General features: G+C 45.7%; 1 protein-coding gene across 2 annotated transcripts; it reads right to left on the reverse strand.

Moving 5' to 3' along the window:
• Nucleotides 1–313: 313 nt before the first annotated feature.
• Nucleotides 314–17,985, reverse strand: fez2a (fasciculation and elongation protein zeta 2a). Of its 2 annotated transcripts, XM_067238528.1 has the most exons (10): nt 17,693–17,985; nt 17,165–17,273; nt 16,633–16,836; nt 11,431–11,560; nt 10,783–11,018; nt 9,911–9,991; nt 4,774–4,849; nt 4,051–4,116; nt 1,090–1,154; nt 314–543 (listed from the first exon to the last, which is right to left on the reverse strand). In XM_067238528.1, the coding sequence occupies exons 1-9, from the start codon at nt 17,983–17,985 to the stop codon at nt 1,138–1,140; spliced, it is 1,212 nt and encodes a 403-aa protein (XP_067094629.1). In that variant the 3' UTR covers nt 314–543; nt 1,090–1,137. The 2 variants fall into 2 exon arrangements, with proteins under 2 accessions (XP_067094629.1, XP_067094628.1); XM_067238527.1 differs by having other exon boundaries at nt 314–1,154.
• Between the last annotated feature and the right edge of the window lie 3,375 nt (nt 17,986–21,360).

Here is a 21,360-nt window from a genome sequence, read left to right on the forward strand (position 1 = left end):
TCTTCTGCCAACAATCTGATACTGTACTCTGCTGCTATGAGAGGCTCCTCTCCAGGCCACCAGGACAGGCAGGAGCTCCCTGGGAAACTGTATGCTCTTTAGATGATGGCTGCCAGCAACACAACATTCTCTTTCCAGAACACTACCACGCAAGACGTGGAAATGTCTCACAGATCTATATTACTCATGATTCCCCAAACCACATCGTCCTCTTTCCTGTTTACAGTGAGGGTTTGAGTTTGCCAACAGGTGCTGGGAGATGACATCACTGATTACATCACTGGAAAACGAATGAGAGGACAGAAACTTCAACATTAAGCTTTCAGTTTATTTAAAATTAAATATTTACAAAACACATGAACACTGTGTCAGATAAATAGCTCGGTATAATATTCCATTGAAAAAAATAATTTACGATGTACAAAAGATTCAGGCAAAGATAAAGGCAGCTTGATTCCTAGTGATCTAAATACTGTGTTCCAGAGGGGACTCGCCTGGCTGCTGTCCAGCCTCACACACCTTGTCTGAAGCTCCATGTTCCTCCTTCATTCAAATGCATAGTTAGTATTAATCAGTGCTTGGTTACGGTTCTGACCCTTGACCTCTGTGAACCCTTGACCTGTGTGGTCATGGTGCTGCTGTTGGGATGCAGCTTCTCTGGGAACACAGAGGCCTCATGGGAAACTGAGTTCACTACAGTCATGTTACTGTTCTGTTAGTTGAACATACTTCTTTAAAGTCTATTTTAAGTGTACTCTGAGCCCTCTGGTAATTACAATTTCACAACAAAACAACCCTTAAACTACTAACTCACACTAAGTCGTATTCTCGTAATTCCTGGTCAAGGCTAGTAGGGCTATAAGAACATCAACATCCCTTTCTGACATAATATGAATATGTGATACTTTATATGATATACCTTTTGCAGTAAAAGTAAAAACACTGAAATAACACGACCAATAGAAATGCAGCAGTCAGAGCGTATGAGGTCATCTGGCTCAGGAAACACAAATGCAGCAAAATGATAAATACATAAATAAAAACATCACAGAGGCGAATCAGTGAAGAGTGCGTAATGCTGACGGTTACAACACAGTGTTGCTGTCATCGTGCGTCTGCATCTTCAGAGCTCTGTGGTTACGTTGGGCAAAGCACTGTGGGAAACAGAGGCAGAGAGGTCATGGGCAAAGCACTGTGGGAAACAGAGGCAGAGAGGTCATGGGCAAAGCACTGTGGGAAACAGAGGCAGAGAGGTCATGGGCAAAGCACTGTGGGAAACAGAGGCAGAGAGGTCAAGGGCAAAGCACTGTGGGAAACAGAGGCAGAGAGGTCAAGGGGCAAAGCACTGTGGGAAACAGAGGCAGAGAGGTCATGGGCAAAGCACTGTGGGAAACAGAGGCAGAGAGGTCATGGGCAAAGCACTGTGGGAAACAGAGGCAGAGAGGTCAAGGGCAAAGCACTGTGGGAAACAGAGGCAGAGAGGTCAAGATGGCCGATCGTTGATGGGACAGGACAGAGGAGAATGCTGCAGTGCAGAACACATCTCAACACAGACCCAGAGAGGACTCACGTATTTCAAGTCATGTAAACATTTCTACGAGACATCTAGACATTTCTACCTGTGTCTACATGAGGACATGTCAGTGTAGAGCACCACTCATGACAGCATCATGACACAAACACCAGGAGCCTCATGTATAAACGTTGCGTACGCACAAAAAGCTTGCGTACGCTGGTTTTCACGCACACTTTGTGATGTATAAAGATTTACTTGACGTGAGAATGTGCGAGCCGTCCCGGGAAGTTTTGAGCAGACGTGAGAATGTGCGGACCGTCCGCAAAGTCTTGTCTGGCTCTATAACATGGCGAATTCTAACTGAAAAGTGCAGAAACTCACCAAACATTACAAAATAAAGTTTCCACTACTATGTTTATGATGTTCCGGGCGCTCAAGACCGCCCGGTCCCAACACAAGCTCTTCTCCTGTCTGGCCCCCCAGTGGTGGAATCAACTCCCCACCTCCATCAGAGACACTGACTGTCTCTCCACCTTCAAGAAAAGGCTCAAGACGCACTTGTTCCGGGAGTACAACGGTACTTAGGAACGGTTCGCTTGACCCGATGTTAGTTTCCTCAAGGATCACAATGACTCTTGCTTAGAGACTTGTTGCTCTTGTGGTTAGTGGTAACTGATTTAAATTTTTGGTTCTCGCTGTGATATATTGTTTTATTACTGTTGCTTGCTTTTTCCCACAGGTACACTTGCACTTATAGCTGTTCATGTTGTTTGGTTGTGACTTGTTTAACTACATGCTCTTATGGTTCTTCCCTTTGGCACTTACTTTGGTTGTTCACAATGTGTGCTTCATGTTTTGGCTACTCGCGATGTTTTTTGGCTATCTTGTTGTTATGATCAGTGACCTATGCACTTTGTAAAGCTCTCTCTTGGAAGTCGCTTTGGATAAAAGCGTCTGCTAAATGAATAAATGTAAATGTAAATGTTGACTAGGCTATTCAAAAAACATAAAAATAAAAGTTTGATCATTAATGTGGATGATCACATCAAAATGCCAAAACCCGAAACGGGAAATGCTATATAGCCTTCTGTTTAATCCACCACCACTTAATAACTTCTGTTAAACTTGAGGGTGTCAAACGAACGACAAAATCACTCAGGAAATGCATGTCACGCTAACCCTACAGCTGCCATGCTGTTACGATGCGCCACCACTCGTTTCTTCATTTAAAGTTTTACATCGGACCATTTCTTCTTAATTTCTGCCATGGTCCGGTTCTCTGAACCCGCAGCATTTATGGCCCTATAATAATAATAATGATTTTATTTGTAATGCACTTTACATTTAGCTAAATCTCAAAGTGCTACAGGTTAAAAACAAGAAAGGGCGCAAATAGTGACAGTTTTCCACTCCGCCCACTTTCTTTTGTCACTAATACCTGATGACAGGCCAACAAACAGGACACTTTTTTTCTCGCCTCCACCTCTGTTGTCAGAACCTCGATCTCACAGTCACCGTATTTCTTCGAATAAACGCCGCGGCATTTAACGTTAATTTTTGGTGAGGCGTTTATTCGAAGGCGCCGTTTATTCGTAGAAATACGGTAATTCAGACAAAGAAATGACCTCAGGAGCGCATTTATAGGCTATCTGCATATTCATTTATGGGAGGAGGCAAGGCGGGGTCAGTGGTTCGTTCACGTGTGGTCAATCTCACTTTGTTTGTGATTTATAAAGGAAAGGTGCGCAGGACCTGGCGTACGACCGGTTTAATACATGTGAATATTTCTGTGCGTAGGTACTTTTCAAGTTTTGGCCGTACGCCATCTTCTGGTAGGAAAGCTGCACAATCCTTTATACATGAGGCCCCTGGTTTGTCTACATGAGGACAGGTCAGTGTAGAGCACCACTCATGGCTTTGTAGAGTCTGTGTTTCCTGAGTCGAGTAAAGGGTGATCGTTCTCTTTGTGACATTATCAACACCACTAGGAAGACCAACACTAGTAACCCCCCAACACCCCTGCCCTACCCCTCCACTCCCCCACCCTCCCCTACCCCTCCACTCCCCCACCCTCCCCTACCCCTCCACTCCCCCACCCCACCCCACCTACACCTACTACAGTTTTTATTCCAGAAAAATAAGCTCTGCCTCTATATTCTGTAGTGCTGTACCACTGGGAAATGTACATTTACATGTATTCATTTAGCAGACGCTTTTATCCAAAGCGACTTCCAAGAGAGAGCTTTACAAAAGTGCATAGGTCACTGATCATAACAACGAGATAACCCCAAAAACATTGCGTGTAGCCAAAACATGAAGCATACATGGTGGAAAACCAAATAAGTGCCAATTAAACAACATGAACCTCAAAAAGTGCAAACCTGTACCTGTAGAAAAGCAAGCAACATTAATATAATTCACAGCGAGTACAAAAAGTTAAATCAGTTACAACTTACCAACAAGAGAAACAAGTCCCTCAATAAGAGTCATTGTGTTTCTGGAGGAAACTAAGATCAAATGTAGTTCATATTCACCTTTCAGAATGTAGTCCGTCAGCAGGCTGGGCACCTTGTCACTGTCATCCTTCATGGCTTGTAGAACTACAACACCCAAAACACAAGGGATTTATGACACACAGTAAAAACAGCAGCAGCAACCACAGTAACGGGGCGTTCACACCGACAGCAGTGTGATGCAGCGAGGCATGAAAACGGGCGCTGAGGGAGGAGGCAAGGGGTGTTGGGGGAGGAGCCAAGCGGCATTTGGAAGGAGCCACAGGACGCTGGGGGAGGAGCCGAGGGGCGTCGAGGAGCGGCTGGTCGGATTCAAGTGTTGAAGGGCGTAAAAGAAAGTGAACACATTTTTACACTTTTTAGTGACACTGGGGAGTGTAAACCAATCAACGGACTCCATATAGAAACAAATCACGTACATGTTCTTGTGGTCTCTAACTGTATATAATGGGTTTGTATGATTACAGACATTTAAACCAAAGCATAGTAGCTGGCTAATGTAATATAACACTTTCATCTGGTGTTTGTAAGACAGACAATGCAAACAAGGACGCTAACAACTTACGAACATAACTAGCTAGCTATTTAGTTTCACGTAGTTTCCAACTTTGTCAACCAACAGATTTAATTTATTGCTATGCATGGCATAAGATCCTCGTTTTGCGTTGCTGTTGGTATGAATGCCCCGTAACTGTAGTGATACTGGTAATATGTAGTGAGGTTAGTAGTGGGTAAGACACTGACTCTTAGTGAGGATCTGGAGGTCTTCCACCGACGGAGGTCCAGGCTTCTTCTTGTAGGGGATGACTGTGGTCAGGTACTGACCATCCACACAGAATAGGATAGAACATAGTCACTCACACAATGGAATACAGAATGGAGTGTTAGGATATCAGATGGAATAGGGAGGATGACAGTTCTCTGTGGAGGCCCTGTCCCTTTAAGAAGCTGCTGTCTAGGGAGGGGTCTCTCCCAGGAAGTGATCATAGGACAGGAAGAGATTATGTTAGAGGAAGTGATTGTGTTAGAGGTAGTGTTGTCACGGTACCAACATTTCAGTAGTAGATTACAATACCTGTGAAATTTCACAGTACTCAATACCATTTTCGATACCAAACACAAAAACTAAAATAGTTTACTGAACAACTGTCATTTGTTGACCGTGACAGTCACCTACCATATCTAAATGCTGTACCCTACTGCCGACAACAACACAACATTAATACAATCACAATGCATGTGGCCTGAAGGCAGAATGTGTGGACTGAGTGTAGACATTAAGCAAACTCAGCAGAGGACTTAGATCATTTAAAAGCTCAAAAATATAAATCTTGACTTATAAAGTAATCATTTATAAGAAGTAGTAAGAGTGGATTCAACACGCTTCATCGTAAAATGTTGGTCGCGCTACAAGCACAAAACATAAATACTGTATTTTCCGGACTATAAGTCACACTTTTTTTCATGGTGTATTAGCTTACTGGTAACTTGCCTGTTGGATTCGCTAGCTTGTTATGTTAATTTGCCTATTCAGCCTCCCAGGTATGTTCTTTATTCAGGGTTCTCAAGCCTCACGCATTGACCGTGAGACATGCATTTCAGCCCATTCACACTTCCTCACGCCACACCTACCATTTCTCATGCTGAGAAGGCAACGGCAGCCACGTTGTCCTGCTAACGTTGTGTAAGGTTTACAAGTAATTCATATATTTAGGGTCAATCTGCTAAATATATATTTACAATGTTTACACAGTTAACTACTTGCATATTTGTGTTACACAGTTATTATATGGTTACGATAATCTACCTCTGTGGGTTCCTTACATTTACCTTAGTTTAAGTCCTGCTAACGTTTGATTGGTTGGTTAGCAACATGTGAGCGAGAGAGGAGGAAGTGTTGGTGTAATGGCACGGATGAAGTGTGGAGTAAAGTGCTGTTATAAGAAAGTTATCTGTCTTCATCTGTGTCTGAGAAATTTAGAATGTACGGTTATATTCTGAAAATACTGGTGCAAGCAGTCCTTTGTCAGTAGAGAGCCCTCTCCCCACATGACCTATAGATGACACTAGGCTTACGTAAACAAACTGACCTAGCTTGACCATTATCATACTAGAGGTGCAATAAACCTTATCAGAATCAGAATCAGAATCAGAAAGAATCAGAAAGGGATTTATTCGCCATGAAAGTTTGCACAGACAAGGAATTTGCTTTGGCAGGAAGGTGCATACAATAAACATATACCTAAAATTTAAATATGTGGACTAACTATACTAAGGGTACATAAACTAGCAGTACTAAGTGGAATAAATATAAGTTAGTGGAATAAATATAAGTTATCTGTGTTGAGTGAATCATATGGTCAAGCCTAGGGTCGGAGAACTCTGTAAGTTTCCACGCGCACTCTGTCTCTGGGATCGATCATATTGACAACTGATATGCAGGGGAGGAGACTTCTCACCAATAAATGGTCTTACCTGAAGACTTGTGAACCAGACAAACTTTGTAGCACAATGGCGTGTGATGTTTTGTCTCCTTGTGGGCCGGCCGCAAGCAATAAAGCTTTCTTAAACTTGTTCACCGACTGACTGTGCAATGCTTGATAGATTAATATTTCTGACAATCTGGCTGTCTGTTCTTATTACGAGTGATCCAACCACCATTTACCGAACCCTCACGTTACAGTTGTATTGATTAATGGCCGGTTCGATTCCCGGCCGATCCAAAATGACGTTGTTTCCTTGGTCAAGGCCCTTCACCTTACTTGCTTCGGGGGGAATGTCCCTGAACTTACTGTAAGTCGCTCTGGATAAGAGCGTCTGCTAAATGACTAAATGTAATGGTCGCACGAGTGAAGGTTCTCGGCGACTGTACGTTCGTTACTAGTCTAGGTAAACGGCTAAATGTAAATGTAGGTATGCAACAATAGAAGCGAACACACGTGAAAGCTCTTCTCTGGGGAGGGGGGAATCTCACTCCAAGCTTTTGATAAAACTTGACGACCCTGTCTTTATGCTATTGTGTAGCTGAATAACTGTTAATGTGTTGCGTTAACATACCGGAAACCTATTCAGCCTGTTGTTCTGTGTGCTATTGTGTAGTTGAATAACTTGCCTTTCTGGATTAAATGTCTGTTCTTGGTCTTCGATTTTTAAAATACATTTCTAAATAAATGCGATTTATAGTCCAGTGTGACTGATATATTTTTCCTCTTCATGACGCATTTTTGGACTGATGCGACATATAGTCCTAAAAATACGGTATACATCCCAAACTCCAAAATACAACTTTCTGCAAACTATATAATATAAAAGCCTCTGTAAAAATGTGTTAACCCTGTTGTGCCCTCTCCTTTCGTATGCCCCAGTATTAGGTATTGCATTTGCAGTATGCTATAAACCATAAAGGACATGAACAGTGATGTTTGCAACTTGGTTTCTGGTGATCGAGGATGTTCTCATTGTCATCTGCCTCACACCTAGAGTATTTCCATACGGGGCTCTTCCACTTCTCTTGTCAACAACTTTTAAAGGAGGCCCTGCATCATTAGCTGCTTGTCCGGTGTTGCCAATTTTACGACTTAAGTCATAGATTAGAAATCTAATCTAGCAACAAATCTAGCGACTTTTAGCGACTTTTAAGAGAGCCACTAGTGACTTTTGGTGAGATTTCTAGTACTACCGTAACTTCCGAAATTCTGGTATTGTACCATTTTTGTTTGTTTGAGTACCAACTTGGTATCGGAGTACCAGTTTTTGTGATAACAATAGTTAGAGGAAGTGTTTATGGGTGAGGAAGTGATCATGGGACAGGAAATGATCATGGGACAGGAAGTGATCACGGGACAGGAAGTGATCATGGGACAGGAAGTGATCACGGGACAGGAAGTGATCACGGGACAGGAAGTGATCATGGGACAGGAAGTGATCATGGGGCAGGAAGTGATCATGGGACAGGAAGTGATCACGGGACAGGAAGTGATCATGGGACAGGAAGTGATCACGGGACAGGACGTGATCATGGGACAGGAAGTGATCATAGGAGATGAGGAAGTGGGATGTTGAGAAGGAGGACTGGAAGGCAGAGACAGGAGGAGGGATGGAAGACAGAAAGAGGAGGAGGGATGGAAGACAGAGAGAGGAGGATGGAAGACAGATAGAGAGAAGGAGGGATGGAAGATAGAGATAGGAGGAGGGATGGAAGACAGAGAGAGAAGGAGGGATGGAAGATAGAGATAGGAGGAGGGATGGAAGACATAAAGAGGAGGAGGAATGGAAGACAGAGAAAGGAGGAGGGATGGAAGACAGAGAGAGGAGGAGGAATGGAAAACAGAGAGAGGAGGAGGGATGGAAGACAGAGAGAGGAGGAGGGATGGAAGACAGAGAGAGGAGGAGGAATGGAAGACAGAGAGAGGAGGAGGAATGGAAGACAGAGAGAGGAGGGATGGAAGACAGAGAGAGGAGGAGGGATGGAAGACAGAGAGAGGAGGAATGGAAGACAGAGAGAGGAGGAGGGATGGAAGACAGAGAGAGGAGGAGGGATGGAAGACAGAGAGAGGAGGAGGGATGGAAGACAGAGAGAAGAGGATGGATGGAAGACAGATAGAGAGAAGGAGGGATGGAAGATAGAGATAGGAGGAGAGATGGAAGACATAAAGAGGAGGAGGGATGGAAGACAGAGAGAGGAGGAGGGATGGAAGACAGAGAGAAGAGGAGGGATGGAAGACAGAGAGAGAGGAGGGATGGAAGACAGAGAGAGGAGGAGGGATGGAAGACAGAGAGAGGAGGAGGGATGGAAGACAGAGAGAGGAGGAGGGATGGAAGACAGAGAGAAGAGGAGGGATAGAAGACAGAGAGAGGAGGAGGGATGGAAGACAGAGAGAGGAGGAGGGATGGAAGACAGAGAGAGGAGGGATGGAAGACAAAGAGGAGGAGGGATGGAAGACAGAGAGAAGAGGAGGGATGGAAGACAGAGAGAGGAGGAGGGATGGAAGACAGAGAGAGAGGAGGGATGGAAGAGAGAGAGAAGAGGAGGGATGGAAGACAGAGAGAGGAGGAGGGATGGAAGACAGAGAGAGGAGGAGGGATGGAAGACAGAGAGAAGAGGAGGGATGGAAGACAGAGAGAGGAGGAGGGATGGAAGACAGAGAGAAGAGGAGGGATGGAAGACAGAGAGAGGAGGAGGGATGGAAGACAGAGAGAGGAGGAGGGATGGAAGACAGAAAGAGGAGGAGGGATGGAAGACAGAGAGAAGAGGAGGGATGGAAGACAGAGAGAGGAGGATGGATGGAAGACAGATAGAGAGAAGGAGGGATGGAAGATAGAGATAGGAGGAGGGATGGAAGACATAAAGAGGAGGAGAGATGGAAGACAGAGAGAGGAGGAGGGATGGAAGACAGAGAGAGGAGGAGGGATGGAAGACAGAGAGAGGAGGAGAGATGGAAGACAAAGAGAGGAGGAGGGATGGAAGACAGAGAGAGAGGAGGGATGGAAGACAGAGAGGAGGAGGAATGGAAAACAGAGAGAGGAGGAGGGATGGAAGACAGAGAGAGGAGGAGGGATGGAAGACAGAGAGAGGAGGAGGAATGGAAGACAGAGAGAGGAGGAGGAATGGAAGACAGAGAGAGGAGGAGGGATGGAAGACAGAGAGAGGAGGAGGGATGGAAGACAGAGAGAGGAGGAGGGATGGAAGACAGAGAGAGGAGGAATGGAAGACAGAGAGAGGAGGAGGGATGGAAGACAGAGAGAGGAGGAGGGATGGAAGACAGAGAGAGGAGGAGGGATGGAAGACAGAGAGAGGAGGAGGGATGGAAGACAGAGAGAGGAGGAGGGATGGAAGACAGAGAGAGGAGGAGAGATGGAAGACAGAGAGAGGAGGAAGCACCTGTCCGTCCCTGGCCCCGGTCCTGGAGGTGTGTCGGAAGCCATTTTGAATGGCAGAGGAGAGCCCCTTCATGCTGAATCGCTAAAGAGAGAGGCAGGGAAGAGAGAGGCAGGGCAGAGAGGCAGGGCAGAGAGGGGCAGGGCAGAGAGAGGCAGGGCAGAGAGAGAGATGTGAGAAGAGAGGAGAGAGACACATCTGAAGAACAGTAGCCTGGTAAGAATGAAACAGGACTGAGATCTCACACTGTGGTAGGTCACATGTCTGTCACAACGACCACCTGTCACAAAGATCGCTTTAGCAAGTTACTCCTCCTAAAACTTACGCCTCCTAAATGCTACGCCTCCTAAAAGCTACGCTTTCTAAAAGCTACACCTTCTAAAAGCTATGCATTCTAACAGCTACACCTAAAAACTATGCCTTCTAAAAGCTACACCTTCTAAAAGCTACGCCTTTTAAAAGCTACACCTTCTAAAAGCTATGCCTTCTAACAGCTAGCTAGAGGATGGCGTGGGAAGGTGGTATTCCCCCAGGATCCCAGAGAGAGGGTCAGGGTTATCCTGAGACAGGCTCAGGGTTATCCTGAGAGAGAGGCTCAGGGTTATCCTGAGAGAGGCTCAGGGTTATCCTGAGAGAGAGGCTCAGGGTTATCCTGAGAGAGAGGCTCAGGGTTATCCTGAGAGGCTCAGGGTTATCCTGAGAGGCTCAGGGTTATCCTGAGAGAGAGGCTCAGGGTTATCCTGAGAGAGGCTCAGGGTTATCCTGAGAGAGAGGGTCAGGGTTATCCTGAGAGAGAGGCTCAGGGTTATCCTGAGAGAGAGGGTCAGGGTTATCCTAAGAGAGAGGCTCAGGGTTATCCTAAGGAGGATTCTTACTGATCCCTGCTGCCGCTCCGGCCGGCCCTGCAGGCTCCTCCTCCTCCTCTGCTGCTCCTTGTGGAGGGTCTGGAGATCGATGAGGGCAGAGATGAAGGTGTTGCTGGCCTCCTTGTGGAAGGTCAGCTCGTCCCTCAGAGCCAGCTGTTCCAGCAGCTCCTCACTCAGGAGTCGGATGTGTGTCTCCACCTCCTCCAGAACCTCGTTCAGCTCCGCCACGCAGCGAGCTCGCAACCCTGCACACACACACACACACACACACACACGCAGGAACGTTTTGGGGACATGTTATTACTAAACAGTGGACAATAACATGATATGCTTTTACATAACTTCTCTTTCCCTCCCTTACTGGTGGGCTAAAACTCACACACACACACACACGCAGGGACACACACACACACACAGGGACACACACACACAGGAACACACTCACACACACACAGGGACACACTCACACAGGGACACACACACGTGGGACACACTCATTCACTCACACACACACACACACACACACACAGGAACACACTCACACACACACAGGGACACACTCACACAGGGACACACACACGTGGGACACACTCATTCACTCACACACACACACACACACACACACACACACGCACACACACAGGAGTGTCCACTCACTCAGTTCTTGTCTCAGGCTGGTCATGGGGCAGGGAGGGCCAGGGGGCCCAGGGGGGCCCAGGGAGGAGTTTAGCTGCGACGGGCTTTGGTCTGGAGAGTCCTGCAACATCTCCTCTATCTCCTCCAGGACCTACACACACAACACACAATAACCATGTGGAGACAGAAATGACATGCCGTTGTGTAAATAAGATAAATAACATAAGGCCATTTAGTTTGTTTAATAAAAGAGCAAGCTATAGACCTGTTTTATAGGAAAGGTAAACTTAAGTGACTTATTTTGTGATCGGGCACTATATTAAAAAAAAAGTTACAACTTTTTTTTTTTACAAAACCATTTATGAATGTTGTATTGTTATATTTTGAAGTAGAAGCAATGCATGAACATTTTAAGCACTGAACCCAAAGTTACTGGGCATTTCACACCTATAAGTGAATCTCAGGACAACGCCCAGCTGGAGTAACTGACCAATGAACGAATTCACCTTCACAAAGATACCTCCATTCTTCGTGGATTATAAAAACCCACGACGATCAATCACCCCCGCTTTTTCGTAGGAATAAACCTGATGTAAACGCGTCACTCCTAACCTATTCTTCTAAATCAGAAATTCACTGGACCACCAGGAACTTTGAACAAAGATTCCTTTGTTCTATACGGACCGTTTGACGACGACCACAGAACTTTGACCCCTCTTCTTCACAGGACAAAAGTAACTGCGATTAGCTACATTTCTTACTAGTGACATTGGCATGTTGTGGTTTAATTTGTCTGTGTTTGATTTAGATTACAAGTAAAACTAGAGAGGATACAATTTCTGGGGAAATTGTAGGGTGTGCTTGCTTGCGTCGGTTGCACAGGGGTCTGTATATTTTATATAAAAATGCATCGGGCCTACTTATTATTTATAAAGATTACATAGATTTAAAAGCATCTTTTTTTTGCTGCTCATTTACAACTCAAAATACGAGTGAAGTGTAGAATGAAATATGATGTCTTCTCATTTCCCCTGCAAGAGGCAGCTGACAGGCTGAATCAAAACGAATACATTTGGCAGACCGGTGTACAAATGGACCTAATCTCTATGACTTAAACGTCCTTTTAAGTTGTCCCTTCTCGTGATATTTTCAGGCATTTAGCCTACTCATATTGCATTCATTCATTAATAAAGAACCCCCTTTGAAGATTATTCTACGACTTTACCGGCAGAAGATAGAATCGCGATTCAAACAGTACCATCTGCTAACTGAAAATATGCCCCCAAAAACGTAAATAAGCTTGACATTTATTTAGTGGAAAATAGCTCATTCATAAAAAGCTCACTGGTAGCGATCATTGTCAGTAACAACTCAAAATGCGATATAGCCCTGTGTGGAGAAGCTGCCCCGGTAAATTCTACTACTACAGTACAGTACTAGACTACTGCTGTGTTCGTCTTGATAGCGATTGCGTTGGTTGAATTCGATTAAACGTTCCGTTGTACGGTTTAGGCTGAAATTAATTATTTTCATGAACAGATTGACAAAGTTTAGGCTGTGGCAATGAAGTTCAGGTTAGTAGTCAGATAGTTTCCCTACTGAAAGACTTTTGAGTAAGGGGAGTGCCGAACATGTTCTGTTGCCGTTTGACTTAAACAGCTGAGGAGTTGTTGTTAGCTACTCACACTAGTGTCTCGGGTACAGTAGGCTACAGCGTTGCAGTGAGCTACACTGGTTTGAAACCACAGGTAATGGTAACTTCACCAACAAATCGTTTACTAATGTCAGAATAAATCCTACAACGAAAATGTATATGTGAGGAATGTTGATTTTAACGATTGAAAACAGATACATCATAGACCACTGTAGTATGTGTTGCCCGGGCAACACAGGCTAATGTCATGATGCTAATATGTCAGTGAAATAGTAGACTACTGTTTCCGAAAGTAGATGTACTTCCTTAATAATATCAGCTTATATTGTACATTACACATCACAATTGTGTGTCATATCACAAAGTAAAATGAGTAAATATTTATCACCCTGGCCTCTTTGTTTGTGGCGTTTCTGCAGCTGCCTTGCAGTAAAGCTATAGTTAGCCTAGCTATCCCCCAAGTTAACAGATGCGAAACGAATGTTCTGCCAAAGGTAGTCACGCGTGTTTTCGTGACATTAGTGCAGACCGGTGTAAAAATTGACCTAATCTCTATGATTTAAACGTCATTTTAAGTTTTTCTCTTCTCATGATATTTTTAGGCATTTAGCCTACTCATATTGCATTCATTCATGAATAAACAACCCCTTTGAAGATTATTCTACGACGTTACCCGGCAGTAGAAGATGGAATCGCAATTCAAACGGTACCATCTGCTAACTGAAAATATGCCCCCCAAAACGTAAATAAGCTTGACATTTATTTAGTGGAAAATTGCTCATTCATAAAAAGCTCACTGGTAGCGATCATTGTCAGTAACAACGCAAAATGCGATATAGCCCTGCGTTGAGAAGCTGCCCCGGTAAATTGTACTACTACGGTACAGTACTAGGCTACTGCTGTGTTCGTCTTGGTAGCGATTGCGTTGGTTGAATTGGATTTAACGTTCCGTTGTACGGTTTAGGCTGAAATTAATTATTTTCATGAACAGATTGACAACGTTTAGGCTGTGGCAATGAAGTTCAGGTTAGTAGTTAGATAGACTTTTGATTTAAGTAAGGGGAGTGCCGAACATTTTCTGTCGCCGTTTGACTTCCTAAACAGCTGTGTACTGTAGCTAGATGTTTTTGTAGTGTGTCTCGCGTAAGCTACAGCGTTGCAGTGAGCTACACTGGTTTGAAACCACAGGTAATGGTAATTTCACCAACAAATCGTTTTCTAATGTCAGAATAAATCCTACAACGAAAATGTATATGTGAGGAATGTTTATTTTAAGGATTGAAAACAGATAACGCTACATCATAGACCACTGTAGTATGTGTTGCCCGGGAAACACAGGCTAATGTCATGATGCTAATACTTCAGTGAAATAGTAGACTACTGTTTCCGAAAGTAGATGTACTTCCTTAATAATATCAGCTTATATTGTACATTACACATCACAATTGTGTGTCATATCACAAAGTAAAATGAGTAAATAGTTATCACCCTGGCCTCTTTTCTTGTGGCGTTTCTGCAGCTGCCTTGCAGTAAAGCTATAGTTAGCCTAGCTATCCCCCAAGTTAACAGATGCTAAACGAATGTTCTGGCAAAGGTAGTCACGCGTGTTTTCGTGACGTTAGTGACGCAGTGACGTTAGTAACGTCAGTGACTGTGGCTAGCAAATTAGCCACCGTTAGCTTCACTTTTCGCCACAAAAACTTAATTTAAGCTTAAACCATGCAACGGAACGTAAATTCCAATAGAAGCAACTCAATCGCTACCAAGACGAAACTTTTGACACCTACGTTGTCTATGTAGGCCAAGTATTTAATGAGTTTTAGGGGGGCAAAAAGAAAAAAAAATAATAATAATAATATATATGTGAGAGAACAAAGGTTGTGCTCTCGCCGAAGGCTTGAGCACACCCAATAACCTAACTTTTGTTAGGGTTACCGTTACCGCTAGATTGTCTTCAATTGTTTTCAATGAGGCCTATCTCTCTCTCTCAATTCCACCTACCCACACAAGGCCTATCTCTCTCTCTCCCTTCCCCCTACCCACACAAGGCCTATCTCTCTCTCTCCCTACCCACACAAGGCCTATCTCTCTCTCTCCCTTCCCCCTACCCACACAAGGCCTATCTCTCTCTCTCCCTTCCCCCTACCCACACAAGGCCTATCTCTCTCTCTCCCTACCCTCACAAGGCCTATCTCTCTCTCTCCTTCCCCTTACCCACAAAAGGCCTATCTCTCTCTCCCTTCCCCCTACCCACACAAGGCCTATCTCTCTCTCTCCCTACCCACACAAGGCCTATCTCTCCCTCTCCCTTCCCCCTACCCTCACAAGGCCTATCTCTCTCTCTCCCTACCCACACAAGGCCTATCTCTCTCTCTCCCTTCCCCCTACCCACACAAGGCCTATCTCTCTCTCTCCCTACCCACACAAGGCCTATCTCTCTCTCTCCCTTCCCCCTACCTACACAAGGCCTATCTCTCTCTCCCTTCCCCCAACCCACACAAGGCCTATCTCTCTCTCCCTTCCCCCTACCCACACAAGGCCTATCTCTCTCTCTCTCCCTTCCCCCAACCCACACAAGGCCTATCTCTCTCTCCCTTCCCCCTACCCACACAAGGCCTATCTCTCTCTCCCTTCCCCCTACCCACACAAGGCCTATCTCTCTCTCCCTTCCCCCTACCCACACAAGGCCTATCTCTCTCTCCCTTCCCCCTACCCACACAAGGCCTATCTCTCTCTCCCTTCCCCCTACCCACACAAGGCCTATCTCTCTCTCCCTTCCCCCTACCCACACAAGGCCTATCTCTCCCTCTCCCTTCCCCCTACCCACACAAGGCCTATCTCTCCCTCTCCCTTCCCCCTACCCACACAAGGCCTATCTCTCTCTCTCCCTACCCACACAAGGCCTATCTCTCTCTCTCCCTTCCCCCTACCTACACAAGGCCTATCTCTCTCTCCCTTCCCCCTACCCACACAAGGCCTATCTCTCTCTCCCTTCCCCCTACCCACACAAGGCCTATCTCTCTCTCCCTTCCCCCTACCCACACAAGGCCTATCTCTCCCTCTCCCTTCCCCCTACCCACACAAGGCCTATCTCTCTCTTCCCCCTACCAACACGAAGCCTATCTCTCTCTCCCTTCCCCCTACCCACACAAGGCCTATCTCTCCCTTCCCCCTACCCACACAAGGCCTATCTCTCTCTTCCCCCTACCAACACGAAGCCTATCTCTCTCTCTCTCTTCCCCCTACCAACACGAAGCCTATCTCTCTCTCTCTCTTCCCCCTACCAACACGAAGCCTATCTCTCTCTCTCTTCCCCCTACCCACACAAGGCCTATCTCTCTCTCTCTTCCCCCTACCAACACAAAGCCTATCTCTCTCTTCCCCCTACCAACACGAAGCCTATCTTAAATGAGCAAACCCCAATACACATGCTTCACACTTACAGACATGCACATGTACAGACAGGCCGACAGTCAGGCAAGCCAACAGCAGGGCTGCCAACTTTTCAAAAAGAGTTAGATTTGGTGGGGCCAACCCCCCCACCGAGACAACATTTCACATGTTTGTACCTGTTCTGCTGTGAGGACCGGCTCATCGCTGAAACAGGACACGATGATGGAGTGCAGGTCCATCTGCTCCCTCATCTCCTCATCCTCCAGCAGCAGCTCTCCTCCGCAAGCCCTCTGACCTCCACACGCCCTTTGACCTCCACACGCCCTCTGACCTCCACACCCCATCTGACCTCCACACCCCATCTGACCTCCACACCCCATCTGCCAGCCAGGGTGGGGTGGGAGGGGGAGGAGCGAGAGAGAGAGAGAAAGAGAGAGATTGAGTAATTGAGGGAGGGAGGAAGAGGGGAGGAGAAAGAGACAAAGATTGAGAGAAATAGGAAGAGAGGGGGGAAATAGACAGAGAGAGAGTGAGTGAGAGAGGGAAGGAGAGAGAGAGGGAGAGAAGGAGTGAGAGAGGGAGTAAGAAAGGGAGTGAGAGAGAGTGAGATAGGGAGTGACAGAGGGAAGGAGAGACAGAGGTGGAGAGAGGGAGTGAGAGAGAGTGAAAGAGGGAATGAGAAAGGAAAGGAGAGATCATCAAACTCACTGGACTGTCCTCCAGGTTGAGAGCACGGATGTGGAGGGCGCGTGTGTGCGACTGTTTCCAGTCCACCGCCATCACGTTACCATAGTTATCCGTGAGGGCGTTCCATATCCTGTGAGAAAATTAATGAAGGGGGAAGATTGGTCAGTTTCCGACTCCAGGGGACGGTCATTCTATCCGGAATTAGAAAGAAATAGTTCCTACTTGTTTTCGTCAAGATGGAGCTGCCATAAACGTGATTATTCCCGCTCCTAATCTTCACGGGTACATGTGTTTTGAATACGCGTTGTGTCACAATACGCTTTTACATAGACCTATCTGTTGTATAATTTTATATCGCACGACTTAATAGCCTGTTGTAGCATTAGCATACAACGTGTAGGGTCCGCTTTGGATGGTTATTCTTACAAATGCAAGTCACTGCCCTGGAAGACAGAGGAACTAGACACTGGAATTTGATACCTTAGTTGCAACAGTCTTATTACAGCTAAACAATGAGACTTGCGTTCTTGGTTAAATAAATATACTTACTCGTCATCCCTCATTATTGTATCCTCGTTGATGAGCTGGACTGGAGCAATTGTTTCGATTTTGATACTGACGTTTTGAAAACATACTGTCAACTTCTCATCAAACCTTTTCAGATCTTCCATTGACTGGAAACTGCCTATTTCACTTGCAAAGTTGTTGTCTAGTTCCGGAAGATCCTGTAACATTCCCTTCACCTCATCCAGTAACAATTTATCTAGGTTCATCCGAGTCCCCTGCTCTGGAACAGTCTTGAGGTCGTTAAAGTCCTTCCACTCACAGCGCGCCGCCATCATGGCCGCCGCGCGAAAGATACCCGACGCTCGTGATGTATGCGGTAACGGTACCGGACGGAACTCCGGACGCAGCATCATCTGACCCAGGTTCTGTTGACAAAACCTGCTTTGAAAACCCATTTTATTGATTTTGTTTGCGAATGCCTAATGAATAACTAGACTACTGAATATCAGATACGAGTTTAGAAAACATTTTTGGTCCGATTTTGCTAGAAAACAAAGTCGCATTCCATACCCCGAAAGAAAAAGTTTATCACAATTTTTGTATACAAATAATTGTAGATGTACTAGCCCATGAAGGGGTATATGCAAATATAAACTATTACAATAAGTTATTAAAGAAAGAGAGAGAGATAGGTCACACAATAAACCCTACAACAAATAGCAACACATCAAAAAGAAAAATACATTGTTTATTGTAAAGAAGTCAAACTAAAACAGAGTGAAGTAGAATGCTATTTGGATATAAACAGACAGTACACAATGGCAGACTACTTAACCACTGTGTCTGAACAAAAACTAAGATTAATATCTATGTACAGACTCAGTGAGCACAGCCTGGCTGTAGAAACAGACCGTCACAGGCAGACCTGCCAGGGAGGAGAGGCTGTGAAGCTGTGCTCCCTCTGCTCACATGGAGAGGTGGAGACAGACCTCCATTTCCCATAATATGACAAAGGCATTCGAGCAACATACGGTACTTCCCTAAAATTATAAACAAATATAAGGAATTTTAAACTGTAACAAATAGAGAGAAACTGTTTTATTTACCGGGAGTCAAGCCTAACTGCCCAATTTTGGCAACAAAGTATGTATCAACCTGCCAGGACCTTAGGGACCGCCAGTGGAACAAGGTATAATCAGACGCGTCTCCCACTGTACAAAAATGAAGCCAAAATATCCCGGATACGGGTGCTGCCATCTTGCTCTGGTGATGTCATTTGGAGCCAGAGTCTGTGCAGAGGTGATGGGGTGGTGGAGCCGGAGTCTGTGCAGAGGTGATGGGGTGGTGGAGTCAGAGTCTGTGCAGAGGTGATGGGGTGGTGGAGCCAGAGTCTGTGCAGGGGTGATGGGGTGGTGGAGCCAGAATCTGTGCAGAGGTGATCGGGTGGTGGAGCCAGAGTCTGTGCAGAGGTGATCGGGTGGTGGAGTCAGAGTCTGTGCAGAGGTGATCGGGTGGTGGAGCCAGAGTCTGTGCAGAGGTGATCGGGTGGTGGAGTCAGAGTCTGTGCAGAGGTGATCGGGTGGTGGAGTCAGAGTCTGTGCAGAGGTGATCGGGTGGTGGAGTCAGAGTCTGTGCAGAGGTGATCGGGTGGTGGAGCCGCGGTATGGATGTCCCACCCATACACTCGCCTGACCCAATCGCAAGCACACACTAACCCATTTTTATATCGTCAAATAACTAATTAATAACAAACTGATCAGAAAAATTAGCACTTGAACAGACATCAGTGTGATAAGAACTACCTCAAATGACAGAAACCATCTTTGGAAAAAAAAGTTATTGACGTGCACTTTGATTTTTTGGTTTGGCTCATGTCCCATCCACTAACTTGGAGGGGGAGAGACCTCAGCTGCAGCCAGCCAACAGGGGGCGATCGAGATGCTTTGGCTTCACTTTTGGGGTGCTGTCATGCCGTCCATTCTTTGTACAATCAGTGGGTATGGTGCGTAAGTCATGACATGTTTTAATTTTTTTATTCAATGTTACTGTAATTACCTTTTTCATCTGTTTTATTCACAAGATGCAATAACTATTTGAATGCACAGTGTGCAGACTCCGGATAAGCGGTTGACGATGGATGGATGGATGCATGGATGGTGTGTGCATGTGTCACGGTTGTTAGTACTCCTCGTGCATTGTGTCTGTGTATGCAACAGACATGGTCTTGCAAGCTCTGTCAGAGTTTTCCGGACCGTGGTCATCCTTCACCGAGAATCGAACCCCCCATCTCTGACTTCCCAAGCGCGACCACTACCAGCTACGCCAAAGAAAAGCTTTTCATATACAGACAGCATGTGTGTATATACAGCAGGTATGCATACTACACAATATATTCTGCTTTGATATATTTGAAATATCCCCACCTCCCCGAAGGAAGGAAAGGAATTTTTAAATCTATTATTACGTAAGCAACACCATTACTGTGCAGTAGCTAGAGTAGTACCATAAGCAGAAGTCAGCAGGATTACATTTAGTCTGTCAAGTCATGAAGGTTGTTCCTTGGTTAATTCAGTCATTACACAGTTTGTTAGGTACTGTACTGTAGTGCATCAATGCAAATGACCAATGACAAGGTGATAAGATCAGCAGCAGTGTGGATGACCACAGTATAAAGAACGTTTAACTGCAGCTAATAACTTTCATGCCCATACTACTGTTGCTTGCCATGTCTACTACATGTCTCTACATGTCTGCCATGCCTAATACTTTAATTAGCTACTCCACAGGTTTATGGAATTGTCACTATAGTGGTAAGCCTCTATCTATTTCCACCTTGTCTATGTGTTGCCTGTCCTGTGTTGCCAGGTAACGCCATGTCCCCCTAGAGCTCGCCTGTTCCCAGGTGCAGCTCCACACCTGGTGTGATTCACATCTCATCCACAGTAAGTACACACTCCATTTCTGTCAGGCCATCTACCAGCTTCAGCAAGTTAAACACCTCCCCTCCCCGGGACGAAGAAATCATGTGCCACACCGTACCCCACCGGCCACACAAACACAGTCCACGGAACGAGTGTCGGCCCATGCCTAAAACCGCCCCTGCCCCCAATACTGGTTCCTTCTTCATATTCTGGGCCTTCAAGGCCATAGCCATGGAGTCAACACTAGGGGGCGGAAACATTTATATTTTTATATCAATATATTCGGGGGGACATTTTGACCAGATTTGAATATATTGTAATGAAATGATGTTGTGTTGGTAATGGTTTGACGTGATTATTGTAGGGGGGAGGGATCTAAGGGGGGTGTTAATTAATGAGCGACACCTGGTCAGTGATAATCAGCGAGTGAACAGGGATAAAGGACCAGGACAGCAACAGGTGAGTGGTCTGGGAAGCGGCGCTAGATTGCTCATGTCGAGCTGCACTCGAGACAGGGTGGGTGCCATTCACACGCTGTTTAGATCTGCCGGCGGTGAAGATAGGCTAGTGGGGTGACTGGTAGCTAAGGCGGGGGAAATAGGAGTGCATTGGCTGCTTCTCAGCTAGAGGTTTCCCGCTGACGTCACTGGCGGGGACCTACGAGCGCTGGATCGATGGCTGCGGTCTCTCCCCTTACCGGCCAGTGCCCGAACTCAGACCCCGGAGGAGGGTCTTGTCACTCGGGCGAGTTAAGTTTTTAACCCTTACTTCTGTGTGTGAACCGAACGG

The sequence above is a fragment of the Osmerus mordax genome, chromosome 6 (assembly GCF_038355195.1).
Source record: "Osmerus mordax isolate fOsmMor3 chromosome 6, fOsmMor3.pri, whole genome shotgun sequence".
NCBI lineage: Eukaryota > Metazoa > Chordata > Actinopteri > Osmeriformes > Osmeridae > Osmerus > Osmerus mordax.

What these genes read in the sequence shown, in the direction of transcription:
- fez2a (XM_067238528.1), bottom strand. Translation starts at nt 17,985, where the DNA reads ATGATGGCGGCGCGCTGTGAGTGGAAGGACTTTAACGACCTCAAGACT. An exon ending in TCAACCTGGAGGACAGTCCA is followed by an intron (nt 16,837 to 17,164) that starts GTGAGTTTGATG and finishes CCTGGCTGGCAG; the next exon opens with ATGGGGTGTGGAGGTCAGAT. An exon ending in CCGGGGCCAGGGACGGACAG is followed by an intron (nt 4,850 to 9,910) that starts GTGCTTCCTCCT and finishes GTGGATGGTCAG; the next exon opens with TACCTGACCACAGTCATCCC.